Genomic DNA, 26,920 nt, shown 5'->3' with positions numbered 1-26,920 from the left:
AAAATGGTGAAGAAAAACAGAAGAAGAAAAATCCTTCCTTTGTTTTCTGTTTTAGGATCGCCAAAGGCTACCAGAACTCGCCTGACCTGCGCCTCACGTGGCTGCAGAACATGGCCGGAAAACACTCTGAGAGAGGGAACCACGCCGAGGCGGCCCACTGCCTCGTTCACAGCGCAGCGCTGGTGGCAGAGTACCTCAACATGCTGGAGGACTGCCGCTACCTGCCCATCGGTTGTGTAACATTTCAGGTGATCAGTTATGCTCTTTATAATGTACAGACCCTGATTCAAGCTTTTATATCTCTGGGAGTTTGTTGTATTACAACTGCAAAATCTAATGTATCTTATTGGGATTTAATTTTTTTAGACCAACACAAAACACACATAATTATAAAGTTAAAGGCAAATGATCATGGATTTCAAAATTTCCTACGGATAAAAATCTGAAATGTGGTGCCTGTTTGGACTAGTTTATACTGAGTTTATACTTGGTTGAACCAACTTCTGCTATATTTGCTCTTTGAAGTGTTTTGGTGTCTTTCCTTACCAGACTTGTATACCTTTAGATTTGTCTGTTTTTGTTTGCAGGAGAGCTCAAACTCATGTTGGTTGGAGAGCATCTGTAAACATATATTTTCAAGCATCGTATCAGATTCTAACCTGGACTTTGGCCTAGATTTTGATTGAGCCATTCTAACACATTTATAGGCTTTTATCTAAGGTTATCCTTCTATCTCTTACTGTATGTTTAAGTTTCTCTCTACTGCTGGAAGGTGTCTCAAGTTTTTAGCAGCTTCTAACAGGTTTTCTTCCAGGACTGCCATGTATTTAGTTCCAGTTCCTTTCATCCTCTGTCATCTCTGACAGACTGTAAAAGAAAAGCGTCCCATTTGTTTCTGTAGGGATGATTTTTAAAGGATAATGTACAGTAATAGTCATCATTTATCCTAAGATTTAATCAAACACAAACTCTATTTACTAGTATCTTCCAAAGGCAACTGGATTTCTGATGTGACTGTTTTATATTTTCTCACAGAATATCTCATCCAACGTGTTAGAGGAGTCGGCAGTTTCAGATGACGTTCTGTCCCCTGAGGAGGAAGGCATTTGTGCTGGGAAGTATTTCAGTGAGGTCGGCCTGGTGGGCCTCCTGGAGCAAGCAGCTGCCTCTTTTAACATGGTACGACTCACATTCTCTGGCTCCATGACGACAGACTGCATGGGGTCAGACAGCTCAAGGTTACAGCACTGTATATTGAAATAAACATAGTTGATTAAAACGTATTAGTAGATGCTGTGATGCATTATCTTCAAACCACAGGCTGCCATGTATGAAGCTATAAACGAAGTGTACAAGATTCTGTTGCCCATCCACGAAGCCAACAGAGACTTCAAAAAGCTGGCGACTGTCCACGGGAAGCTGCAGGAGGCCTTCAACAAAGTCTACAACCAAGTTAGTTGACTTTCAGATAAAAAAAAATAATTCCTCTAGCCGATAAAAATGCACCTGAATCCTGTATCTTATGTTGTTTTCTTTTTCACTTTTCAATGTTTCTAGAGTTCAGGATGGGAGGTAACAAATTCATTTCAGTAATTAAATACAGTAATTTAAATATTAAACACGTAATTTTAAGTTTTTACACTAACAATCTTTTCCTTTTTCTTATAATTTGTTTTTGTGCTCCTGTGTGGACGCCACATTACTGGTGAGTGTGAGAAAACTTTCATTATTTAACTTAGTTGAACTCCGCCTTTATCAGCTTTAGATTGCATTCCTTTGTGCTTCATGGCCCTATTTCAAATGTCACGTCACTGCCTCTTCAGTTTCATTTTGTTATTTTGCCTCTCTGTTTCTAAATTAATTGAATTATCTTAATGTTTTTTTGTATCCTGTCTGCAGTCTATAGAGAATGTTTGGGACCTATTTCCGAGTTGGTTTCTATGGCTGCCACTTTGGAGATTTGGATGAGCAGGAGTTTGTCTACAAGGAACCTTCAATCACCAAATTAGCTGAAATCTCCCACAGGCTTGAGGCAAGTTGATTTATCACTATCCTAATAAAAGTGTCACTAGAGATTTATGAGAAACTTCAAGATGAAACTCTTTGTTGTGTAGGAGTTCTACTCAGAAAGGTTTGAGGATGACGTGGTTGAAATTATCAAGGACTCTAGTCCAGTCGACAAAAGTAAACTGGATCCCAACAAGGTAACCTAATATGTACTTTTGTTATAAATAAAAAAAGTAGATGTTTTTGAAAAAATGAACTAATTCATAGTTTTGCTTTTCCAGGCCTACCTCCAGATCACCTACGTCGAGCCTTACTTTGACACATACGAGTTGAAAGAAAGAATCACCTATTTTGACAAGAACTACAACCTGCGAACCTTCATGTACTGCACTCCCTTCACTCTGGACGGCCGGGCACACGGCGACCTGCATGAGCAGTACAAACGCAAAACGATCCTGACAACGTCTCATGCCTTCCCTTACATAAAGACACGCGTCAACGTCATCCACAAGGAGGAGGTAGATATCTGCAGGATAACGGAGCAGATGCTGCATTTTGCAACAACTGCTTCAATTAAGGTTTTTTGTTGTTATTTCTCCAGATTATCCTTGTTCCAATGGAGGTGGCGATTGAAGACATGCAGAAGAAGACGCAGGAGCTCGCCTTTGCCACGAATCAAGACCCGGCGGACCCTAAGATGCTTCAAATGGTGCTGCAGGGGTGCGTGGGAACCACTGTTAACCAGGTGCCTGACTTTAAAAAAAAGATTTCTAACTGTATTATGTTTAAAATGTCACAAAGCCAACCTCTTCTGAAGTATTAAGTCGCTTTAAATCTGGCCTAAAGTCTGGTTCAGTCTTTAGACATTCCTCTGCCGATATGTAACGGTTTCTCCCCCTCACAGGGTCCCCTTGAGGTGGCGCAGGTCTTTCTCTCCGACATTCCAGAGGACCCAAAGCTGTTTCGCCATCACAACAAACTGCGGCTTTGCTTTAAAGACTTCACCAAGAGGTGACGACACGCTCCACACCTCAGACTCCAGACCGCTGTGTAACCAAGAAAAATAAATCCCGGCCGTCGGCCTCTCCTCTGCTATTTGTGATGCAGGTGTGAGGACGCCCTGAGGAAGAATAAGAGCCTGATTGGGCCAGACCAGAGAGAGTACCACCGAGAGCTGGAGAGGAACTACCACAAACTAAAAGAAGCTCTGGGTCCTCTCATCACCCGCAAAATCCCCCAGCTGTACAGACCCCTGCCCGTGCAGACTGTGCAAACACAACGGTAATTTGAGATGTTAACAGATGCACGGGGGTTCACAGAATGAGCTCATGCTGCTTCTTAAACTGTAGCAATGGAGCAACATGAAACCACGTTTCATCACAATTACAATGGCTTTGACTTTTTCACATTATTTTGTGCTACATTCACAAATGTTCCTGTATATTATTAGGATTTTATGTGTTAGACAAATACAAAGCAATGGAAGCAATGTTGTGAAGTAAAGAAATATATATATTTCTAAGATAATGTTGTGGTCAACTGTGTCAAAAGCAGCACTGAGATCTAACAAAATCAGAATAGATACCAGTCCATTATCTGAGGTCAAGAGAATATAATTTGTAACTTTCTCCGGGGCTATTTCAGTCCCCTGATGAACTCTGAAATCAGACTGAAACTCCTTAAACAGATTTTTACGCACTTGATTAGCAGAGTTTTCTCAAGAATTTTAGATATGAAAGATTAGATACAGATCTGTAATTTAAATCATCCTGACTGAGAGAAGGTTGTTTTTTTTAAATAAAGTTTCATTACAGCAATTTTAAAGGCCTGTGGTATGCATCTGTTTACTAAGGATAAGATTTTTTAAATACTTTGGTTGGGATTGTATCCAACATTCAAGTTAAAAGATTAGAAGAATCTAATACTTTCTAACTCAAAAAGCTCAACTAAATCAAAACGCTCCAAATGAAAATCAAGCTCTACATTTATCTCCAATGCTACCTCACTTATAGAGGAAGAAGTAATTACATTTGGGAATATGCTAATGATTTAATTGATAAAAGAATCAATTTAATTTGTTTTATTTATTCTATTCTCTGTTAATGATGAAAAAATGCTGTTCTATCTTTGCAAAGAGTATTTTCATACAAGTTAAACAAAATTGAAACTGGTGGTTGTAACGTGAAGCATTCAAAAGGTGTAAATGTTGTTTCAAGAATTCATAGATTTTTATGAAGGTGGCACAAAGATTTTTTTTTAAAAAGAGAAAAGGATAAATTGAAGCCCAAACTGAGTCAATTTCATTGGATGTGAAATAAAGATAAAAGTAGGCAGCTGAAAACATTTATACAGCATTATCTTTGTTTAAATTGTTTAAATGAGACCAAAATTACTTGAAGACTGTTAAATAATCGTTTGCCTCCTTTTAGCCTAATATCAGTGTCACTCTCTTCGTTGTCTGTGTTTCAGGAATTCCTATGGCAGATCGAGTTTTCGCAAAATTGAGGCGTAGAAAACTGGACAGCAACTCAAAGCAACAAGCTGTAGAAACTAGCACCATCCCCTCCCATCTGTCCTTTCCCCCCCCCACCCTATTGTGCACCAACTGTCACCATCACACTCTCACACACACACACCCCATCATTCCTCATCTTGGTCGTTATTTTATCCCCATCCAAATGCTCATTCCTTAACCTCTTTTCCCAGCATAACCACTACTGCTACCATACACACACTGATAGATGTTACCTCTTTTTTTCCTTCTGAACCATACTCCCCCTCCACCATCACTACAGGCTCACACCACTGTAGGAAAAAATCTCATCTGTTTATACTTGAAGCTTATCTGCTTAGTAAACATTGTCATTTGGTGTGAGGTTCTTTAAGAGGTCTGCGTTTAAAGAAAGTTGTCTAAAGTAATCTCCCAAACCCAAAGTAATCTGTCTGAGCTGATCTGGCTCTAGTGGTTTTACCAAACATTATGTTTCTGAGTTGCTTAAGGTTTATCGGTTTTGCTTTAGAGAGACTGTCGGTGGCCTGTTTTTTGTCAGGCTTTTTTAAAAAATTTGTTAGGTTATTCTAAACCAACTCTGTTGGTAGTCACTGCCAAAGTTTTAAACAAAAAAAAAAAAAAAGTCACCTCACTGTGAGTTTTCTTTTGTTGTATGTGGACCAAATGATCTACATTCCTTAGTCCTCAAGTTGTCACTTATATCAGCTCATCTCTTTCTAAGAATTTAATATAGAGACTTGCTGGGCACGTTCCATGCAAGCTCACGTCTCACTTGTAAAAAAAAAAGTCCAAACGTGATTTTTTTCTTTTTCTTTTAACTGTGAATTCCTCTCTACTGCAGCCGTATGCGACGTTTTATCACAGAAGCTCTGCCTATAGCGGAATCATCTCCTTTATCTACACAAATATGTTCAGACTGTTGCATCTACTGTCAAACTGCAGTGTGATAACTGAATAAGCTTTACCTGTGTGGGCAAACCCCCTTTAGACTTTGGGATCTGCTGTTAGAAAGCACTCTGTGCTCTTATGCATTCATCATTACTTGTTAAATATGTTTTTTTATTATTATTATTATTTTGTAGACATTTATTAACTACTGTATCTTTAAAATTGCACTATTGTAAACAACCTGTGGCACATAAACTGTTATAACCAAACAAGTTGTGCTTTTATTTACAACTGCTTTTTTTTTTACCGGGTAGTTTTGTATTTATTTAGTCTGTATTCTATTAAATATTTCTTTCTTCAAACCGTTTAGCATTTCCTTTTGGGGTTGGGGAGGTGTGTTGAACTATTTGGGGCTCATAAATATTTTTGATCAATTAAATATTTACCAGTGAATACGACTTTTTATAATGTGTTCTGTCCTAGCAGCTCAGAAACAGTGTGGTGGGTCAGGTTCCTATACATTGTCAGAGAGACACTTCAAAAGGGGAGAAAGTATTTTTTATTTATTTATTATTTTTTCCCATTTTGTTTAATTATCAGGTTCTGGTTTCAAACTGGACCGGCTATGGCAAAGAATATGGAGAGAGAAAGGAAAAAAATAGTGGGATAAACACTGGACATTGCACCAACAATGACAAAAATAAGAAGCCAAAAAGACAGTAAAGGAGACTTCTACCATTTTAAAACAGCCTTAATAATGTAATTGTACTAAGTGTAATTTAAAAATATATATAATGAAGAGAGCCGCTTTGCATTTTGATTGTTTCCACTTTTTTGGACTTGTTCTGAAGAGCTTCCCCTATGGTCTCTGGGTTAACCATACATGGCACCTATGTGAGTCAAAATGGTTTTCCAGCTTCTTCTTTTTATTTTATTCATTCATTCATTTATTTATTTATTGTTGCCATGCAATAGTTTTAATAGTTGTGTGACGTGTAATTCTGTAAACTGTTATTTCTACCCTCAATGTTTATTTTTGTTTTAAATAAATTTAAAAGGAGCAGTATTATGTATTTTCCAGTCATATGGATTGGAGTAACTATTGTCTTCAGTCTTTATGAAAAAAGCCATATATGTCAAACATGACATAAAGCATATTTGATGTAATTCCTTGAAATTAGACCTCTGTCTCTTTAAAACCTTTTTGAAACGCCACCTTCAGGAAGTCATGACATCGGTCTTCTATTAACTATTTTACAATGTTTTTTTTCCAGCATTGCACTGAGAAATAGCCGGTCTAATGAGCTCAGCAGATGCCAGTTCCATCAGGTGTTTGCTAATTGTTGCTGGCTAGTCTGAAGGAGCTGAGAGGGGGCGTCTTGGGGAAGGGCTGCCCTGCGAGGGAATGCCGGAAGCTGCTGCTCTGAGGAGCCTCAAAGGTGGCGCTTGGTCCCCCAAGGCGTTTTACAACAGCTGCATGGCTGCCACCAATTAAATTCTCAAACTAGCAAGAAAGAACCAACATTGCAGGTATGTTTTTGATTAGGCGATAACATTATAGCATAATTTAACGCTCAAAATAGTCGATTTTACATCGTTTGAAGCTGTTGAATGTGTTTGTATTGTTTTATTTCATATTTCAAACCTGTCAGATCTGTCCTACTGTAAATGACCAAAGCCTGCGCCTGTCCTGGGGGCTGCTGGCCCTTTAAGAGGAGCAGCAGGGAGGGAGGGAGGAGGGTCGGAGCATCTTGGCTGCAGTGTTTTTGTCTCTCAGTGAGCGCTCCTGGGCCGAGAAGATTGAAAGGATTTCCAGAGAGGGGCCAGGTAAGCGCTGTGAATAAGTTTCATTTCCTCTGTTGGAATCATTTCTTCGCGTCTCTTTTCCGAAACGGTTTGAGGCACTTCAGACAACGCGCCTTTTGGAGACTTTCTTTGTGAAGCGTCGGCTCTGCCCATTCCGCCGGGGTCTTTTCTATGAAGTAACGGGCTATAAATGTACTAAAACGCCCGTAAATGCAATGCTACGTTTGTATTAATTTGCAGAATTGAGACAAGGTGGGTTTTTATCATTTCGCATCTTCGTTTCTGTCTTACATTTAGAGGAATTTGAGACGGAGCCTCGGAGTCGTTTGCCCCGTTTTTTGTTTGTTTGGAGCATTATCTGACGCGCCGCAAAATTTAGCCAAAAATATGTTTAATTATCCCCATTTCACCGAAAAATGAAATGCACTTAGGAGTGCGTCTGTCATTTTGTAGAGAAAATGATGCATTTAATTTGGTTAAATTTTCTATTGCGTTTTTCTACAGCAGCCCAAATTCATGGTCTGTTTAGATATTTTGGATGAAAGCTCATTTAGCAAGGACTTTTTCTCACAGCCCTAACCTCCGCTTAATTGACTAAAGCTGTTTCAAACGTTGTGAAAACGAAATAATAAAGAAACTTGACGCATGTATATTTGACAATATTTTACATCTCCAGCCAGTTTTCTGTTTCACAGTAGAGAAAAGATGGAAACCATCAGGATTGCAAAACTTTTCTCTTGCCAAAAGCCAGTGAAGGATTTCAAAATTTTAAATTCATTAGGAGATTAAAACCAGTCAATTGTCTGGAGTACTCTGGGGAGAGGGTGGGTCCAGGCATCCCTCGACTTCTCATTACTTCCAGATGTGTGTGTGTGTGTGTTTTTCCCCCTCTCCTTACTTTTTGCTCTCAGATTTGCTGGTCGGTAGACTCTGCCACTGGGATGAGGTTTTATGGATGAAGCAGGACAGGTGGAGCGTAAAACACCCCAACTTGACTGCATTTATATGAATATAGTTCAGATTTTTCTCATGAAGCACTCTGGTGACTCGACTTATCAAGTAACTACTATCAGCTTGACAGATGTAATTAACAATTTCCTAGGGAAATCCTCAAATAGTAAATGATTGTATTATTTCCAAAGCTGTTTACTTCCTGGCCCTTACATGACATGACACTTCAGAGTAGAAGCTGTGTGGCATTTTGTTCAGATTAGTCAGAAAACACGTCAGATGTTGTTGTGGAGGACATGAAGGTCTTGGCAGGATGTGGGGGAGTACTCATTGGCCTGTTACACTTCATCACAGTACTCCACTGTTCCACTGTTGTATAATGACTTACTGACTGTATGTAATCATATAACAGGGAATAGCTTGTGGCAGCTGCATGGCATTTAGACTTGGGCTCTGACTTCACTTTTGGCTTGTCACATGGAAAGAGAAGTTGTGTAGGTCTTACTAGTGAACCCCATTAAGCCGATTTCATTTTGCTTCTCAGTGAAGGCAGGAAATTCTGCTGATCTTGAAAGCCGGAGAAAAGTTTTCTATCCCTGACTTGTTAATCTGAGAATGTTTTGGTCAGGTCCGGAGTTTCCCTCACCAGGTTTTGGAATGTGGCTGTCTCATTACAGCGTTCGGGCCCAGGGGTGCTGCGGTGGAATGCAGAGCTGTAAACCCCATTTGCACACCGGGCATTTAAATGCTTTGCTGAGACTAATGAAATTACAACTCCTGGGCGGGTTTGTCACTGTCTTCTGGCTTTATTACAGATTAACTTCTCTAAGTTTTATGGAATGCCCTGCTTTTTAATGTTTTGTTTCAGTCTGTAGTTTTGTTTGTGTTAAATTAACCTACAAAGGCCAACTTTTCTGGAAAACTTCAAGCTTTTCTCTAAATTAAGTAGAAGCTCAGTTGACGATGTTGATTTGAGCCACTCTATCGACTTTCTTTCTTACTCCAAGATCAAAATACAAAATTGCACATTTATATGTTGTATTCATCTAGTGTGCTGTTTTCCAACAGGAGCTTTTCTTCCTAAGTTTGAAGACTGATGGATAAGGACTGGATTGTTTATAAACTAAGGGAAACTCATGCAACTCTGTAAAACCGGCTGCAGAAACGACAGCAAAGATAATGCGCCAGCACAACATAGATGATTAACGATTCCGGTGGAGAGATGCTCATTGTGAACATATGGTCTAAATCTTGGTTTTGGGTCCTGGAAAAAGTAATTTATTATCTTCCCAAATAATCTGTCTGATCTCACCTAATACCTTGATGACTCAGAAAAGCCAGCTGGACTCCTCTGTCCAGTAAATGGCTTAAAGATGTTGGTATAATTGGCATAGAGGGTGTTTTGCTGTCCTTCTTGCAGAGCATTTTCATCAGCATTTCTTCTGAAACCAGGAAGTAATTGATGAGATTCATGAGAGGAAACGACTTAACCAAACCGCAGTAGCATTACATCTTATTTTGCTACAACACACCGACATGATCTTTTAACCCTAACTTTGCTCTGACCCTCTCTCCACCTCGTCTCATTTCCGTCTGGAGTTTGTCGTTCTCCACCTCCAAAAGACCTCCGCAATCTTCTTCACTGGCCCCCTCCCCACCTCTGCAACTTGCTCAGGAATCTTCTCCAAAAAGATTTTTTTTTCTTTTAGTGTGTATCTTTTTTCCGGTGCTGTTCCTTGCCTCTCGGCCCCACCCTTGCGCAGTTTCCTGTTGGAGGTCAGCACAATGACCAATAAGCTAGACCGGCGGGTATTTATTCTGCTCCTGTTCCAGGAGTAATGTGAGCTGGATAGCCCCTCCTTTTGGCTTTGCTCTATAGCCGCCACCAGACGACTTCAGCCCCAGTTACTGTCTGCTCCTCCACATCACTGTTTAATGTGAAAAACAGGCCTTTAAGTTTTTTGGGCATTTTTTTTTTCTAAATGGACATCCCTTTAGGTTAGGATTTCACTGTACCAAATTTCAAGGCTTCAGTAGAGAGCATGTCCCTCCAAAAGGAGTGGAACACACTGTATTACCACCATAATATGAGCTCATCTGGCTTCAGTGCAGTTTGGCAAAGGCGCTTTGTGTCAGGCAGTGACGTACTCATTTTAGCCACGTTTTTATGCAGTGACAGATTTGTTGCAATTTGTTTCAGTTTTTTTTTTTTTGTTTTGTTTTTTTTTAGCCTCGAGACAAATCTCTTCAGCTTTTAGTTTTATCTTTGGAGCAGAGCCATTTTTATTGACTTTTGCGTAACTTTTTGTGAATATCTGAGATGGGTGTCTTTCTGGGGGTTTTTTTTAAGTCTGCAGAAATGCAGGTTGTTTTTTTTTTTTGGTTTGTTTTTTGTTGCATTGTTGCATGTTGGGTTGCCCTGTCGTCAGTCTATTTTGGGTGGGTAGAACATGTAAATGATGGTATTCTTCTAGGCGTAACCTTTAAAGACAATGAGAAAAGTTTGTTTATGCTTTGTGAGGAGCCATTTTAGTCCTTTTGTGATGAATGATGTTTTTTTTTTCTAAATGCAGCGGAAGTTCAGCTGGGATTCATTCTGGAGGAGAACTCTCATTTTCCTCTGACTTAAGAAGATTTCTTCCTTTACTTACTTCCTTAACATTCCCACTTTTCTCTCCCCTCACATGCTGCTCTGCTCTAAGCACATTTCTCCCTCTCTTGCTTTGTGTGTTTTTTTTCCTTTTTGCTCATTTTTGCTCTCCTTCTTGTTACTCTTTCTCCTGGGCTGGGAGGAAGTGACTGGGTTGTTTTTGTGTCCTTGGGGAATACAAAGATGAAAATCCCCTTCCTGTAACCCGTTTCTTCATCAGATTTCAACCCATTATCTCTATTTTGCAACATAAATTAGCTTGCAATGATGACACCAGGACATAAACTGATAAGAGGCCTTTTTTTTTTTTACTTGGCTGACCTAATGAATGAAAAATGTGCCCTTTTCTCAGCAGCCTGTTGCTGATGTTTTCTCAGTGAATTAAAAACAGCTAAATCATTTGGTTTTTGTATAATTAATGCGCCTTACCTGAATAAATCAACTTAATAGCTACAGCTGTTGGGCGATATGTGGGAGTTTCGGGCCTCAGACAGCGCTGACGTGTTGGCAGATCTGTGTGTTTTCATGGGAGGCGTGGGAGGTTTGTCAGTCTCTTCTGTAACAGTTTGCATTTGTTATTGTTCCAATGCTGGCTTTCTAACAACATCATCTCCACACAGTAGTCTGTTGTTGATTTCGTAGTGGGAAAATTTAAAAATGCTTTTTGGACATGACCAAATCAGTTCCGGACGTCTGTCCCCTCGGTGCCGGTTGTTTGTTTCTTTTATTTCCACTTACTTTCAGCGTGTGGCTTTTGTAGCAGCAGTTCGTCAACTGTTTGTTTGTTTTGAGGCAAATTTCCTTGCCGCATGCTCATGCACATACAGTTTCTCTCAGCCTCTCTGTCTCTGAGATGCCCCTCCTTGCTTTCTATTAGAACCAGCTGTGGAACTAGCAGCCGAATGAATGGCTCTTTGTGATTTGGCCGTCGTTCCGGGTCTGAAACGATCTGTTTCTCCCACTACCTTCCCACCCCCCCTTTCCTGCACCTCTCACTGGTACTGGCATGACAACACTATTAAACAATGGACTGAACAACCAGGGCCTCTGTTATGATATTATGCAAAGGTCACCCTTTGGTAATTCTGAGGCCCTGCAGACAAAATGTCCGGCCTGAATCGTAGCTGAGAATCTGCAGGCACTATCATGTAGCTTATCCACTGAACGCTCATGCAGTGGTTAAGTCTACATAATGAGGAATGCAGTAAAACCCTCATGAAATCAGTTTGGGTTGCATAGGTGATGGCTGTTCCCACCAAACTTGGAGGGTGTGTGTCCGTGCCGTGGGATTTAGGAGTGTTAGTCACAAGAAAACAGCACACATTGCCTAATCACATGGGAAGGCAACTCCCGCATGTAGCCTTGAATTGATTAGTATACCCAGAGCAGAAGTGAGGAACAGGGTGGGGAAAGCGGAGCGCTTAAACACGGACCACAAGGTCTGAGCAGCTCATCCTATAGGGGTGTATTCTTTGCATCTGAGTTGTCAGTCAAACCACTGGAATGTTTATGGATGCTTTTATTTTTCCCAACCTGTTTTAAGTGTTGCGGTGTGTCTGTACACCATTTAATGGTGTGCAGACAAAAGCTTATGTTTCCTGATGACTTAGTCAAGATATTGCCCTTATTTTTGGTTTTCCAGTCTTCAGACTGCTACAGTAGAGCGTACACAGATAAAGTTCAGGTTTCCTTTGCTCATATTTCCCACAGGTGTTGACTGTTGAGGGAAAGAGAAGGGAGGAAGAGCGAGGATCCTAGGGAGGAGACATCCCATCCTCACAGTGCAAGCAGCTGGTATGGAGCACAAGAAAACCCTTTTTTTTTTCCCTAAGTCAAAACCCATTTCCAAACCTTCAGCAAAATAGACATCATAATAAAACCCAAGAGTCGTAATGCAATGGAAAAATCCATAATCTTTAGTCCAGAGGTAATTCTTTGGCAACAGTGCCACTTTTTAATCTTTTGCAATAGCAATAATATTAATAAAATGACTTGATTAGTCTGTTAAACTTAGTAGAGCTGACTTCAAAATCCTGCCTGGTATGTTAAATGACTCCTGAGGGTGGTCTCAGTCCTCTGACACACCAAAGAGACAAGAATGTTTATGCATGCTGTAAATCAAAGCCAGTCTTCAAATTCCCAGATGGGATGCAAGAGTTTAGTTTTAAAAAATAAATCTGAAGCACAAAACGGTTTGCACAGGAGGGTGATGAAGTCGCAGCGGTTAGTCTCGTGACATCTTACAGGACATGCCACAGACATGTAATTTGTGCTGGATGACCTGCATCTTACCCCCTGAGGCCAAGCTTAATCTTAATGGCAGAGAATGGAGGGAGCAGACCGGGCAGTGAGAGCTTCCTTTGGTATGGATTTAATGGGGGGAAGAGTCAGGATGGTCTGGGAGAGGCATCTGAAGAATGGTAGTAGCTTGAGAGCTGAAAATGGTAAGAAGGTCAGTAGTGCTACGACGCTTATGGGAATACGTATACACACATGGAGACGCAGCTGAATCGCCCCCATTCACCACTGATGTAAAAACAGATGTGGAGGCCTAGTGGTGTGGGCACTCGGGGAGGATGATGTGGGAGGAAGAGCTTCCAGAGAAGGAGTGAAGGGAGACTTTGAAGCAGAGAGTAGCTTGAAGGATAGAGGGGGAGAAAAAGGGTTTTGGAATCAGGACAAATTTAGCGGACGTCAGCCTTTGTGTCTGGATGGGATGTTTGGTGGCTAAACTGCCGGCTCTAATTATATCTCATCAACTTTCCTCTTTCTGTCCTCCGCCCTCCTGCCCACAAACTCTCACACTCTGTCACAGTCACTGTGTCGCTTTCTCACACATTTGGCCGTACTGACACCACACTACAAGTGCAGCAGATAATCAGTTTCACACTTACGCTGGAGATAAACAGACCTAAAATAAATCCTCAAGGAGGCAGGTCAAATTTTTCTTCTTTTTCTATCTTTATATAATTTAAGATTACCAATCCATCTTTTTTTCTCCATAGACTCCCACAGTATAAGGAATGTTCATGTAAGGCTAAGTAACATTTTTATCAAGGATTAAGAATCGGCTGCTAAGAGATTTTTAAGGGCTTAAATGTTTTTGAAAAACAGAAAAGCAGGGCGATGCTGCTGTAATGTATTCTCCTTATCTGGTGAACTTTAACTCCCTGTTTAAAGGTAGAGCCATGAATGAACAGCTGACACAGAAAACAGTTTCTAAGATATACTAACAGCTTTTGAGCATTCTCTGGCATGTTTTAAAACCTCACCAATACTGAAATACCCAACTTTCCCTCTTCTTTCCTCTATGAAAATGTCCACAACAGTAAAATTGCAAATGGACAGAACTTACATAGTGCATTGTTGACCTGTTTGAGATAATGTATAGTGCATTCACTGACCAGAAATAAGATTTATGTATTTATTTTTACGTGTCTGACTTCATCAAAACTGTCAACTCCTGTTTTTCTGTTCTTCTCTTTACAAAGTAAGACAGATCTAACAATCTGATATTCGTTGGTTAATGAGCTTGACTACCTGCTCAAATTCAGTTTACAGTGGGCTGCTTATCAGACATGTGAGTTGCTCCTGGAAAACAGCGGTTTTAAAACAGCAGTATCCTAATGAGAGTGTCGACTGGTTCTCCTTTGGTTTCCAATTAAGCCTCTAAACATAGCAAATTTTGCTGGATTATAAATTGACCCAGCAATTATTGAGATAAATGATAATATTGTTGATCTGAGACCATTTTCTAGTAATACATTTTTAATGGTATTACAATGCCATTTTCACCCCCTCCAACACCAATAAGCTTAAATTTTGTAAAGAACATTCCACTGTGCAACTGGAAGATATTTTAAATATCCAAAATAAAACACAGCAACCAAAAATAAGAACTAAAACAGAAATAAAAACCACTTGCAACCAAAACCATACATAAAATGTATTATGATGTCTCTTTAAACAAAATTACCCTTTGAAAGTATTTATCATCAAACTGGAAATTATCAAGCTCATTTTAATTTAACAAGCGGTTTGCTGATTAGATACTTTTGCAACACTTTTATTTTGAAGTCATGCATATTTTGACCAATTATATTTCCAAATAGCCTGGTTGTTTTTCCTTTAAGTGTGGGGGAAAAGTGCTAGTGATGAAGCATCACCACTCTATACAGGCAGAGAAAACTCATGTCTAGCTCTTCTTCTAGCAACTTATAAAAAAAAAACGACTTTTAATTGTAGGGCCAGTATTTTAAATTTGAGCAGTTTTCAAACCATAGCTTCAAAATCCTCGATAACCAGCCCATGTCCATCTGGGGCATTTAATAATTTAACTTTTTAGATACTAAATGTTGGTTCTTGATGCACATTCCAGTTTACTGATTCTTACAGCAGTCTGATAAGGAGGGCTTTCAAATATCACATTGCTGCTGTGTGCATGAATGCATACCATACTGTCACAAATCCATGGTATGTGGCCATTTCAGAATGTATGTGATGAAGGAGCACAGATGAGGAGAATAACGCAGAGGAAATTTAAGTGAACACAGCACTTCAAAAATACCAAGTCTGCTCAGTCAGTGTTTCCAAGTGTCCTACTTTTCACAAACGAGCAAGCACCAGTTATGGTCACAAGACAGACAAAGGGAGGGAAGAGAAACAACCCAGTGCTGAATCAAATTGACTATGCCTTAAGAAATAAAGCAGAGTTTGTTTTGTTTTCGATAAAATGTTTGATCTTAGCTTCTTAGAGCTGCAGTAATAAAATTAAGTTGAACTTTTCTGTGGCTGACTTAGGAGTACCCGTTCCCACAAAGTGATGACCTAGAAAGTTAATCTTTTCCAAGAAGATACAAACTCTAAATGACTGGCATGAGGGGGACTCGGTGCTGCCTCTGCCAGCACGATAAAGGCAAAAAGGAAATCTTTTGTTTTTTCAGAAATCAAATACATCACCTCTGAAATAACAGAAACATTCAAGTAGATTTGAGGAATAGTGGAGAAAAGCAAGAAAGTGAGCAATCCCAAAAACCCCTGATAATCAGCTGACACCAAGCAAGCGAGACAGAAAAGAACTGATGTGGAAGATTAAAGGGAAAAAAAGTAAGAGTGAGAAGGAGCAGAGACTGGGAGGCAAACCTTAATTTGAGAGACAAAGTTGGTGTGCGCAGATGATTCCTAATAAGGCTGCAACTGGCAAATCTCCGTGCTGGATTCAGCTGCCAGGAAAGTTTCGCCCTGTAGCTCTTCTCAGGCTGCTAAGAACAGAAGCAAATACACAATCAGCTGTATTTCAGAGAATAAACGAGTAAAATTAGAGGCTGAGAAAGCCATGCAATGTAAGAAAGGAAAAAAAAAAACTACACTGTTTGTGTTGTGCAGCTCATTCATTGTAAACAGATAATTTAAATAATTACTTCAACTCTGTATTATTGTTAGTGCAGGAGACATCCAGTCTGCTCATTATTAATTGAAAGCTGTGTGTCTTCTCACAGGTGAGAGTTTGTGTGTGACTGAAAAGCAGCTGCTGGTTCGTCATGGCTCAGGTGCTGCACATGGACCCCGGCTTTCCAGGTTGGTTTTATATTTACTGATAATAACAATAATGACTGAATGAATGCTACTACATTAAATCTTTATTTTAAAAAATCCAGAAAACTACACCCATGTAAGAGTTTATATCTCTGTTTAAAAAAGAATCATATTTTTAAAATAATTCTTCAAAACAATAGTTTTATCATTTCATCTTTCCTGGTGCCACATAGATCACTGAGTTTTAGTAGCTGATAAGAGTTTCGTTTTGTCTGAATTAGACCAACAACAATGCTATAAATGGGTTTTGGCAGACACCAGAGCTACTGACTTGTCTGATTTAGTTAAAGAACGACACCCAACTATCTGGAGTGAATGTAAGACTTTAAAAAATATGGTTAATTTTTTTTTTAACTTGCATATTTGTATTTACTTTGAGGATTTACTGCGTTACCATATAGTTCATTTTATATGTATTAACCTTAGCATTTCAGAGCTTTAGGTTTTTGGAGGATCATAGACTAATAATCACAAATGCTCTGAAAAAAAGTTTTTTAAAAATGTTGTAGTTTATTTGTGTCATCATGCCTGTTTGTTTAGTTTACCATTTTATTTTTAATCTTTTTTTTAATTTATTTATTTAGGCACTTCTTTTTTACAGGCACATACTTGCTAACCGAATATTTTCTGTTATTTACTATTTTGTGTTTTCCTAAAATTATTTAATAATTTTAAATTTATTGTTTGAGTTAAATTGTCTAAAACTTGTTGTATTTGCTGGTTCAATAATTACTTCATTGACTCATTTAATCATCTTTTATTTTTTTTATTTTGTCAGATATTTTGGACCATATGTGCAGTTCGTCTTAAAGTGAGATTAGATTTAACAACAATCCCTTTGGTGTCTAATTAGTGGAATTTTACAGAGTGCATGCTTTATTACACAGGACTCCAGAGATTATTCCAGTTTTTAAAGTCTGAACCCAAGATTAGACAAAGATTTCCGTTTGTTTAACGTTGATTTCCTTCCCCTGCAGGGAAACTCAATTCGCCTGCTCCTCCGACGCTGCACACCAAAGAACAGGAGGCGCCCTACTCAGTGGAGACCCCCTATGGCTACCGTCTGGACCTGGACTTCCTCAAATATGTTAACGACATAGAAAAGGGTAACACTATTAAAAAGGTGCCTATACAGCGCCGGCCGCGCTATGGCTCCCTGCCTCGGGGGTATGGCTACACCGGCTCCTGGTGGACCTCCACGGAGTCTCTGTGCTCCAACGCGAGCGTGGAGAGCAGGCATTCCTCTTATTCCTACTGTGCCCCAGGCTATCACACATTACAGAGACCCAGCTTTAGCACAGCTCGGGTGGAGAAGACCCTTTTAGATGCTCGCAGGAAGCTGGAGGAGGAGAAAGAAGGGAGGAGATTCTCAAACCTTGGCAGCATGAACAACAGTATGGCAGGGTCTAACACCTCTCTTAGCAGTGCGCACAGCTTCAACCGGGCACACGGTGGAGGTGGGACTTTCACTCCTATGAGCTCAGGCCTGTCCACACCAGTGACTCCGACCCCTGCGCATTTGCAACATGTCAGAGAGCAGATGGCCGCAGCCCTGAGGAAGATAAAGGAGCTGGAGGAGCAGGTGAAGACCATCCCTGTGCTGCAAGTTAAAATCTCTGTGTTGCAGGAGGAGAAAAGGCAGCTCAGCGTTCAGCTCAAAAGCCAAAAGTTTCTTGGACACACTCTGGGTTTTAGCCGAGGTCGAAACCGTGGGGAGCTGTACATCGACATTCCTGAGGAGGAGGTAGGCACGGGAGCTAAAAGCACCAACAAGACAACAGAGTCATTGTCTCCGACTGAAGTCTCTAAGCAGGATTCAGGCTGTGAAATCGAGGACACAGTGATTGTGGGAGGAGCCCGACCAGATGCTAAGAGAGAAGTTCGCACCATTGGAGTTGGACCAGAGGGGTCTAGAGGCAGTCGTGATGTGGGGGTCTGGGTTCGAGAGAAGGATCTGGGTCTTCGCCCAGAGGCTGAGGTGCTCAAAGATCAAGTTGGTCAGCTTGAGGGGAAGCTAACGAGGACTTTGCAAGAACTGCAGGCTGCACAGCTGCAAAAGGCTCCACAGGCAGAGCATCCAGTAATGGAAACCAGCATTGGGTGGCAGGAACCACAAGGCAGCAGTCTGCACACTCTGGTCAGCTTCACACAGCAGCCACAGCAGAGGGAACAGAGAACTGTGGGGATCCAGGTGTACACACTGGAGAAACCTACAGTAGTGGAGGTGGGCACTCTGCTCCGAGCAGAAACCTGCAGTTCTCCCTCACTTCAGCCAGCGGGTGGAGTTACAGAAGGTCACCACAAAGGACAAACTGAAGGTTTGTGTTAAACTGATGACGTAGGGAGAAACAGTGAGGGGCTTTCCACCAAAGTAGTTCCACTTCAGAGACAGTGCTCTGTTAATAACATTAATAAACTTAAAACTATCAGCTCCAGCCCTGGCACTAACTTAACATTTACCCTTTGCTGTTGTAGGTTTGAGTTCTTTTAGAACAAATTCACACCGGCCCAGTTTAGTTCGCTTCAATTGAACTATAGTTGGTTTGCCTAGAAATTCTGGCTCATTTAGAGAGATGTGAATGTGCAACCAAACACTAATGTGGACCAAACGCTGGTTCACCTAAAAGGTTCGGTTCAGTTGAAGTGAATTCTGGTGTGGTTTGATAGCATATATGAAAGGCAAGCAGACCGGAGATAACTCCAAAAGCTGGTCTACCTGACTATGTGTGTAAGTGTGCCCTTACAATGAGGGCTTGTGGCAAATTTAATTATGACCAAACAGACCTAATATAGAAACCTCCATGTTAAAACCATTCAAAGTTAAAGTTGCCTAATTCATGAAAACATGGCCTTGCTGTTTTTCATTTTCCTGCAGTTTCATGTAAATTCTACCGCTGCCGCACAATTCTGCATACAGTCATCATATTTCAACTGAACGTATAAACACAATTTACAACTTTGTTTATAAATATTGAGTCTTTTATTATTGCCATCTGGCATTTATCAATCTGCTCAACTATGAATTGTAAGGATTCCTTTAAACTGAACATTCATGAGTAATGCTAAGAAGTCGGATATGCTGGTTTGCATTGTGAATAATTTCAGCAAACAGTGTGTTTGTCTTAGTCATAATTGATCCACCTTCTTACAGGAATAAAAAGACAAACCTTGTCATATGTATAGCTGATTCACTGCAGCACTATGAAGATTGATTGAAAACATCACTGGGAGGAGGAAACAAGAGAGTTGAAGTGCAAAATGACATGATTCTTCAAAAAATGAAGCCAATTTTTAGCTGTTTGTTTAGAACCATTTAACAACTTTCTCTTGAAGAAATGTGAAAACTACTTTGGTCTAATTAGGGCTTAAGTTCCCAGTTTCTAATCTTTAAAAAGCCAAAAGTTTCTTGGACACACTCTGGGTTTTAGCCGAGGTCGAAACCATGGGGAGCTGTACATCGACATTCCTGAGGAGGAGGTAGGGACAGGAGCTAAAAGCACCAACAAGACAACAGAGTCATTGTCTCCGACTGAAGTCTCTAAGCAGGATTCAGGCTGTGAATTCGAGGACACAGTGATTGTGGGTGGAGCCCGACCAGATGCTAGCATTTATTTATAGAAAAATTTTCTGAAAGTTGTAAGCATTTTCCACACAAAAAGCTGGATAGTAAAACTAAAACAGATTGGGCAGAATCAAATCTTATTAGGATGGATGTTCAGTACTGTTTTTTTTTCTTGTAATCTTTAACTTATTGAAGTTTCTCCATTGTCTCAAAAGTTCCCGTTGAGTTGCCAATTGCAGTCAGCTCCAAGCAGGTCCGTGACGTCCTGAAAAGTGGGCTATCCACATCTGTACCTGTCAGTAATCCTGCCATCGTTGTAGCATCTGGTGATCAGATTGGCTTGGTGCAAACCAAAGAAGAGTCTCCCGAGATCTTTTCTAAATCAGGTCTGTCGATTGAGTTAAGTAAAGTGTGCTTGCTTTGTTCTCCAAGCATCATGTTTTCACTTTAACTTTGATTGATGGTTTCTTTTTTTAGCCTCATCTCCCCAGTCCTCACTGAGATCAATTATGAAGCGGAAAGCAGAAGGTGAACCAGGCTCCCCCTCTACAAAGAAAAACCTGCAGTTCATTGGAGTCAATGGAGGGTAAGTGGCTATTACATAAAAGCAGCACTGAGCCATTTTTATCCACTTAGCACTGCGATCATTAGAGCCAAAGCGATGCTGTAAATGGAAATAAAGCAGACATAACTTTATTACTTTTCATGAACTTTGTAATAATACAGTATTTTAGAGGTCTAAAAGATGCATTGTCTCCCAGGTACGAGTCCACCTCTTCAGATGACAGCAGCAGTGAGAGTTCAGACGATGGGAGCGACTCCAGTGAATATCATGAAGCAAGAGATAAACTTCCAGACTCCACCAATCAGCTCCAGCGTATAACTGTTAATAAAACTTCCCAACCCCAAGAAGAAAGCACCAGTGTACCTCAACAAACTGCCATAAAAATGCCAGCTATAACCCATTTAGAGGACACAAAACTGCCGGAAAATGCTCATCATTCACCAGCGACTGACTCTGTTGAGCGAATATGTGCCTCCCACACATCGACAATAAACTCCACCTCAACACCTCAAGCCAAGGATTCTGCCTCCTCTGTGGACCAAATAGCAGATAAGCACACTGTTACCCAGGAGATCACTTCCACATCACCCAACACTGAATCTGCACCAATCACTATTAAGTGTTCTTCAATATGCATCACTAAATCTGCAGAGGTAAACGCTCTGTCACAAATGTCTACCACCTCCTGTCAGCCAGAGTCCAAAGCAGCACCTGAGAGCGTTAAACAGGAGTCCTCTAAACCAGTCAGGTAAATGTACACACACTTTAAGGAGAATCTGTCAGCGAGAATTCTCTCTGATTTGTCTGTTTTGTCTGTTGTCTGTGCAGGCTGGAGCTGAGTGAAAGCCTGATGTCAGCTCTCTATACTCTGCAGAAAGCCCTGGGGGACCCCAATGCTTTCAGCCAACAAGCAGCAGTATGTCTCCACACTAATTCACTCATTAACTATGTCTTAGAAATCCAAGAAACTAATGATAGCTTCTCTTTCTTGAAACAATAGGATCATATGCTTTGTGAGATTTGATCTGCAGTGTTTTGCAAAAGCATTCATTCCAATTGAGATTTTTTTTCTTAACATCTTACATTACAACCACACATTTTAATGTACAGTATTTTAGAATTCTAATGTGATGGAACACAAAGTAGAACTGTAGAGTAAAAGGAAAATGATGCTTCTTTCACTAATAAAAAAAAAAAAAAATTACCACTGGTTTCTAGTGGTATTCATCCCCAGGAAATCTGTATTTGTAGAACAGACTATTCTCAGTCATACTGGACTGATATGTCATATGACTTTTTTTTTTTAAAGTCTTCTCAAAGATTCTCAATTGGATTTAGGTCTACCAGTTCGTATACATGAAAATATTTCGACCTTAATCATTGCATTTGGCTTTAAGAGGGAGAGAGCTTTGTTTGATTTTTCAAGGAGGAGTGTCCTCCTGCAGCCTTTAAGAGGTTTTTGCAGGATTGCCTTGTACTTATCTTGACGCATCATCCCATCAACTCAGACTAGCATCCCTTAATCAGTGACACATTTCTGCCAGATCGATCTTTACATTTAGGCCAACATGTTCAGATTTGATTTAATCTGACCAAAGCAGCTTTTCTACATGCTTGCTGAAAATTGAACTTGTAAACATTTCCATAAAAGGTTTTCCTTTTTCTACTCATCTAAAAGAGCCAAATTGGATTGGTGTGATTCATGATTATTAGTTGTCCTCAACGTCTTGTCCCACCTGAGCGGTGGATCTCTGCAGCTTCTCCAAAGTTAATCTGGACCTCTTGGATGTTAATATGGATTGAACAAAACTCTGGGAGTTACTTTACTTATTTTTATTTTTTATTGAACCTGACCCTGTTTTAAGCTGTTGGTCAACTTTACTTCTGATGGCAAATGGTTACACTTCATTGCATTTAGGGGTATCGGTGAAAAGGGGTTCTACAACAAATGGATATTATTGGATTTTGTCGATTTAAAACATATCAGAATTTGTGACAGTAATGTGACAAAATATAAAAAAGCTCAAGAATGGATCATTTTGCAAAGTGCTCTGTATTTAGCTAAACAGCTAAGCATCTGTATTATATTTGTTTTCTGCAACTAAAATCTCAAAGAATGCCTTTTGCTTTCACTGTTGAGTTCATTACCCAGTCATGTCTTTGTACTCAGCAGTCCGTTAAATGATTTTCTGCCTTAAGCGTCCTCATTGTGTCTGCTCACAGAGGACGGCCTACACCATCGTCCTACAGGAGTGGCTGCGTGTGTCCTGTCACAAGGCAGCCAACACAGCGGACGTCAAGACCTACATGGACACCTTCGCCTCCATTTCCCCTCAGCTGCTGGAATTTGTGATCAACATGGCAGATGGCAATGGGAACACGGCGCTGCACTACACTGTCTCACACTCCAACTTCCCTGTGGTCAAACTTCTGCTGGACACTGGTGAGAGTTGAGATATAATGTGACCACAGACCCTGACTCTTTTATTTATTTATTTATATACTGTATATATACAGTGTATATATATATATATATATATATATATAGATCAGTGTTTGAAATGGGGTAATGTGACTTTGTGTGCGCGAAAGTGTTTCAGATATTACTGTGACGTTGTTTCATATTGGCGTGACGGCTCTGTAGCATAAGAGCTAGCTGGGAAGTTTTGAACAGTTTGGAATTTGCATTAAGTTTTTTTCAGGTCTGGAAAAGTATAAAAAAAAGATTATGGGCAAATATCCACATTTCCAGGCTTTATCGTCTCCTTTACTTCCTTGTTTCCTTCCTTATTCCATTCTTCTATGACTTTACTTTGTTTCCTTTCATGGTACCTAGTATTCTTCATTCTTTCATTCTGTCCATCTTTGTTTCATCTCTTCATACTCTTTCCATCTTTCTTGTGTTCTTCCTTCACTGTTATTTGTCCTTCCTCCTTGCCTTATGTTATTCTTTCCTCACTTTCTATCTTGTATTTTACCCTTTCTTCCTTCCCACCTTGTGCCCTCGCAAAAATATTTGCCCAGCTATATGTTAAATTGATTAAATGAGCTAAAGAATATGGGACTGGACAAATACTGAATATGTAAGCAAAAATGTGTTTAAGCCCAAATAACAGCACAATAAGAGTAGAAAATTCATATTACGGTATTAATCTACTCTAATGATGACTAAGAGAGATGATGTGTCTTGCATCTCAATGATTAGCCTGTCTTTAGCATGTTGTATGATGGGGTTTTTTCTGCTGCTGCTCTGCCTTCTGCCCCACTGATTGCCCTCTCTACCTGACAGGCCTGTGCAATGCTGACAAGCAGAACAAGGCCGGCTACACAGCCATCATGTTGACGGCTCTGGCTGCCTTTCACTCTGACAGCGACCTCCAAACTGTCCTGCAGCTGCTGCGCACCGGGGACGTCAACGCTAGAGCCAGCCAGGTGCGCCCTCTGGTGCTGCTTATGTTCTACTGCACCTCGATGCCTGCAAAAACTCCAATCCGAGTCAAATATTCTTTATGAATAACTTTCAGTAGTTTGACTGTCACAGTCTTAGTGTTCGGATCCACATGTGTGTTTGCAGGCTGGTCAGACAGCGCTGATGCTCGCCGTGAGTCACGGACGAGGGGATATGGTCCGGGCGCTGTTGTCCTGCGGAGCTCAGGTCAACATCCGTGACGATGATGGCTCCACTGCCCTCATGTGTGCCTGTGAGCATGGTCATGTGGACATTGTTCGTCAGCTACTCTCTGTCCCAGGCTGTGATGCGACACTCACCGATAACGTAAGCAAACCTGGTCCACCTCTCACTGTTCCCCAGTGTTTACTACCATCTAGTTTTCATCTCATTGTGTCATGCAGGACGGCAGCACTGCTCTGTCCATCGCCCTGGAGGCCAGCCAAAACGACATTGCTGTACTTCTGTATGCCCACCTTAACTTTGCCAAGCCTCCTTCACCTGTAAGTACTGAATTAAGCTGGTAAAATACTATTATCAAGCTATGACTTCCTATTTTTCAATGGTTCCAAATGAAGGTCAATCTCAAAGTACAAAATGTTTTAAATTGTTTGCCTTGGAAATTCTCTTGTGGGTAGGAATGTGCCAGGCTCAGGTAAATTAGAAAACCCCCAAATATTTGTGGTGTACTCTTCAGCCTGGTATGTTAGCATGTTAAATGTTCATTTTCAGGAAGGTAAAGACAAAGGAGGACTGAACAAGAATAGCTTGTAGGAAAAATGTGCTTCACTTAGAATATGGCACCACAATTTAAACTGCTGTGAAAAGATTTTCTTTACTTCTGTTTTTGCTTAGTTGTTTTTTTTAATTAAGGTTCAGCTTGGTTGGAATAACATTTTTTCCTTAAAAATGAAATAATCTATTAAAAGAAGTTGTTTTTTTTCTCATCCAACAGTAACAAAAAAATTAAAAACAGAATAAATCTATACAGAAGCAAAAGCTTGTTTGCAACACTTTAAATTGCCAATGGCACATCTAAATAAATCAAAATGTCTCAGGAGAAATGGAAACATCAGGAAAAAAATACAAAGTCCCATCTGTGTAAAAAAAAAATCAAAATAAATTGGAGCAGAGACATCAAACACAAACTGTCAGACAGGGTGGAAGAGGACTGATGATTTGTTGGCCACAGGACCAACGTGCTTCAAGGTCACTGTCGACTCATTGACTGCTGGACGCCTGGGTCTTGAGCTGGAGATGCAATAAAATAAGAAAGATGAACCCCATTGGACTAATTCTGTCCAGGTCTTTCATTATTCCTCTTTGTATATTAAGAAAAGCTTAAATCTGAATATTCACATTTATTTATATTAGAAGCAGCATACAATTTATTACTTCAGATGTTGCACATCTACTGTAAATGTATGTTTTAAGGACACCTAGCTTCTTGCATGTGCACAGAAAATACAAAAGTTCTCTACTTCTGTTTATGTGTTGACTGGTTTTTAGTTATTTATTATTTGCTCTTTCTAGGTGTCACCTAAGTCTCCTCTCTTGGGTTCCTCTCCTCCATCTGGTGAACCAAAATAAACTCGTCTCCTGCAGCTCGCAGCAGCTTCCACTCATGTTTCTCCATCCACGTAATTTAGAAAAAACAGTGTGTCTGTTCATGCGTTTGTTTCACTCTGAAAGTTTTAGGTACATTGCATTGTGCATATAATAATAACATGACAGCTTAAAACATTGTCATATGTTAGTTTTGTTCTGTCTTTGTCATTTAGTCTCATCAGTCTGACATTGTAACGTTTCAGTTCTTTACACTGTTTTTTTTTTTTTGGTGGCACTTAAAAGTCAAAACTGTTAACAAATTTCATTATCCTGATTATGTTGAGTCATTTCTCATTTTATTCATAATCCGTCTCATTTGAGATTCTATTAGGGGAAAAATCTGTTCTGCAGTATCATCATTATGTGTGATCATTACTGCCATTTGGAATAACAAAAGCCAGCCCTCTCATAAGTGTCCTTGCATCAACTAGCTCACTGGTGCTACTAAATAATAAAACAAAAGACGCCACCTCCACATTCTGTCGATATTTATACACAGGATTTATTTACAGAGTATTTTTCTATCTTTTTTTTTATTATTCTTTTTCAGGACCTCTGATTCTAATCTTGTTTCCCACGCAGTGGGAAATGTCTAACTAGACGATGAATAAAAATTTTATGCATTGGCAAATTATACCAAAAGATTTGTCTCTTCCCTCAACTTTAAGACTGTGTGTAATACACAGTCTTTTTTTAATTTATAGTCAGGAAGGTATCTTCAGCAGTGGTAAGAAGAGATTAGATTGTATCTGTTTATGCAACGTGTTTTTGTAAGATTAACTGGGTTGAACAGTGACTGAAGGCGTTAGAGAAGCTTGTAGGTCTCGTCAGGGAAACGGCAAGTGAGTGCTGAGTTTTAAGTGTGTCTTGTGTAAGATATAAATACTGAAATAATATATGTCAACGCAAACTCAGAATGGTAATGCCTAAAGACTAACTCAACAAAAGTGCATAGGCTGTTGATGTCAAAATGTCTTTTACTTTTTAAAAGTTTTTTTCCGCTTTTTTCATATCCTCTTTTTAGTGGAGAATTTTTGATAAACTTTGGAGTTTTTAATTTAAGTATCTATCTTTTTTATACATATCGAGTTTTTAACCTCACTCCAATTGTATGTAATAGCACAATTCTGTTTTTTCTCTGCTGGTTTCTGTAAATTATAGACTCTGTCCTCTGTAATATGTGCGTTTTGAAAAACTACTTAATAAATGTGGAACACGTGCTTGTCTTCTGTTCATTCAAGATTCAGGGTGTCTGTGCATCCATCAATTTGTACGTCTGAAATTGAGGCCTTAAAATGTTTGAAATTCATTGAAACACTAGTTACCTG

General features: G+C 39.9%; 2 protein-coding genes across 4 annotated transcripts in view; both read left to right on the top strand.

Moving 5' to 3' along the window:
• Positions 1–6,417, top strand: part of LOC102232050 (dedicator of cytokinesis protein 7-like) — a 29,918-nt gene extending 23,501 nt beyond the window's left edge. The window contains exons 38-48 of one of the 2 annotated variants that reach the window (XM_023348896.1): positions 56–248; positions 1,036–1,179; positions 1,321–1,452; positions 1,558–1,572; positions 1,907–2,032; positions 2,115–2,204; positions 2,289–2,525; positions 2,609–2,752; positions 2,912–3,018; positions 3,115–3,288; positions 4,477–6,417. In XM_023348896.1, coding sequence (XP_023204664.1) covers positions 56–248; positions 1,036–1,179; positions 1,321–1,452; positions 1,558–1,572; positions 1,907–2,032; positions 2,115–2,204; positions 2,289–2,525; positions 2,609–2,752; positions 2,912–3,018; positions 3,115–3,288; positions 4,477–4,519 — 1,405 coding nt within the window. In that variant the 3' untranslated portion in view covers positions 4,520–6,417. The remainder of the gene's footprint in view (positions 1–55; positions 249–1,035; positions 1,180–1,320; positions 1,453–1,557; positions 1,573–1,906; positions 2,033–2,114; positions 2,205–2,288; positions 2,526–2,608; positions 2,753–2,911; positions 3,019–3,114; positions 3,289–4,476) is intronic. The other variant, XM_023348897.1, reaches the window with a different exon arrangement.
• A 730-nt stretch (positions 6,418–7,147) lies between these two features.
• On the top strand, positions 7,148–26,811 carry kank2 (KN motif and ankyrin repeat domains 2). Of its 2 annotated transcripts, XM_023348663.1 has the most exons (13): positions 7,148–7,234; positions 12,525–12,608; positions 16,313–16,391; positions 17,387–18,727; positions 20,187–20,357; positions 20,449–20,557; positions 20,733–21,284; positions 21,365–21,452; positions 22,760–22,979; positions 23,826–23,968; positions 24,111–24,311; positions 24,389–24,487; positions 25,518–26,811. In XM_023348663.1, exons 3-13 carry the CDS (start codon positions 16,355–16,357, stop codon positions 25,572–25,574), a joined length of 3,018 nt encoding a protein of 1,005 aa, XP_023204431.1. In that variant the 5' UTR covers positions 7,148–7,234; positions 12,525–12,608; positions 16,313–16,354; the 3' UTR covers positions 25,575–26,811. The 2 variants fall into 2 exon arrangements, with proteins under 2 accessions (XP_023204431.1, XP_005809116.1); XM_005809059.2 differs by lacking the exon at positions 12,525–12,608 and having other exon boundaries at positions 7,150–7,234.
• Positions 26,812–26,920: the final 109 nt, after the last annotated feature.

This window comes from Xiphophorus maculatus, chromosome 16 (genome assembly GCF_002775205.1).
Source record: "Xiphophorus maculatus strain JP 163 A chromosome 16, X_maculatus-5.0-male, whole genome shotgun sequence".
In the NCBI taxonomy this organism is placed as follows: Eukaryota; Metazoa; Chordata; class Actinopteri; order Cyprinodontiformes; family Poeciliidae; genus Xiphophorus; species Xiphophorus maculatus.
The sequence above is the reverse complement of the archived record's forward strand: the minus strand, read 5'-3'. Positions and strand labels throughout refer to the sequence as shown.

What these genes read in the sequence shown, in the direction of transcription:
- kank2 (XM_023348663.1), top strand. Translation starts at nt 16,355, where the DNA reads ATGGCTCAGGTGCTGCACATGGACCCCGGCTTTCCAG. An exon ending in TCAACGCTAGAGCCAGCCAG is followed by an intron (nt 23,969 to 24,110) that starts GTGCGCCCTCTG and finishes GTGTGTTTGCAG; the next exon opens with GCTGGTCAGACAGCGCTGAT. An exon ending in TTGCCAAGCCTCCTTCACCT is followed by an intron (nt 24,488 to 25,517) that starts GTAAGTACTGAA and finishes TGCTCTTTCTAG; the next exon opens with GTGTCACCTAAGTCTCCTCT.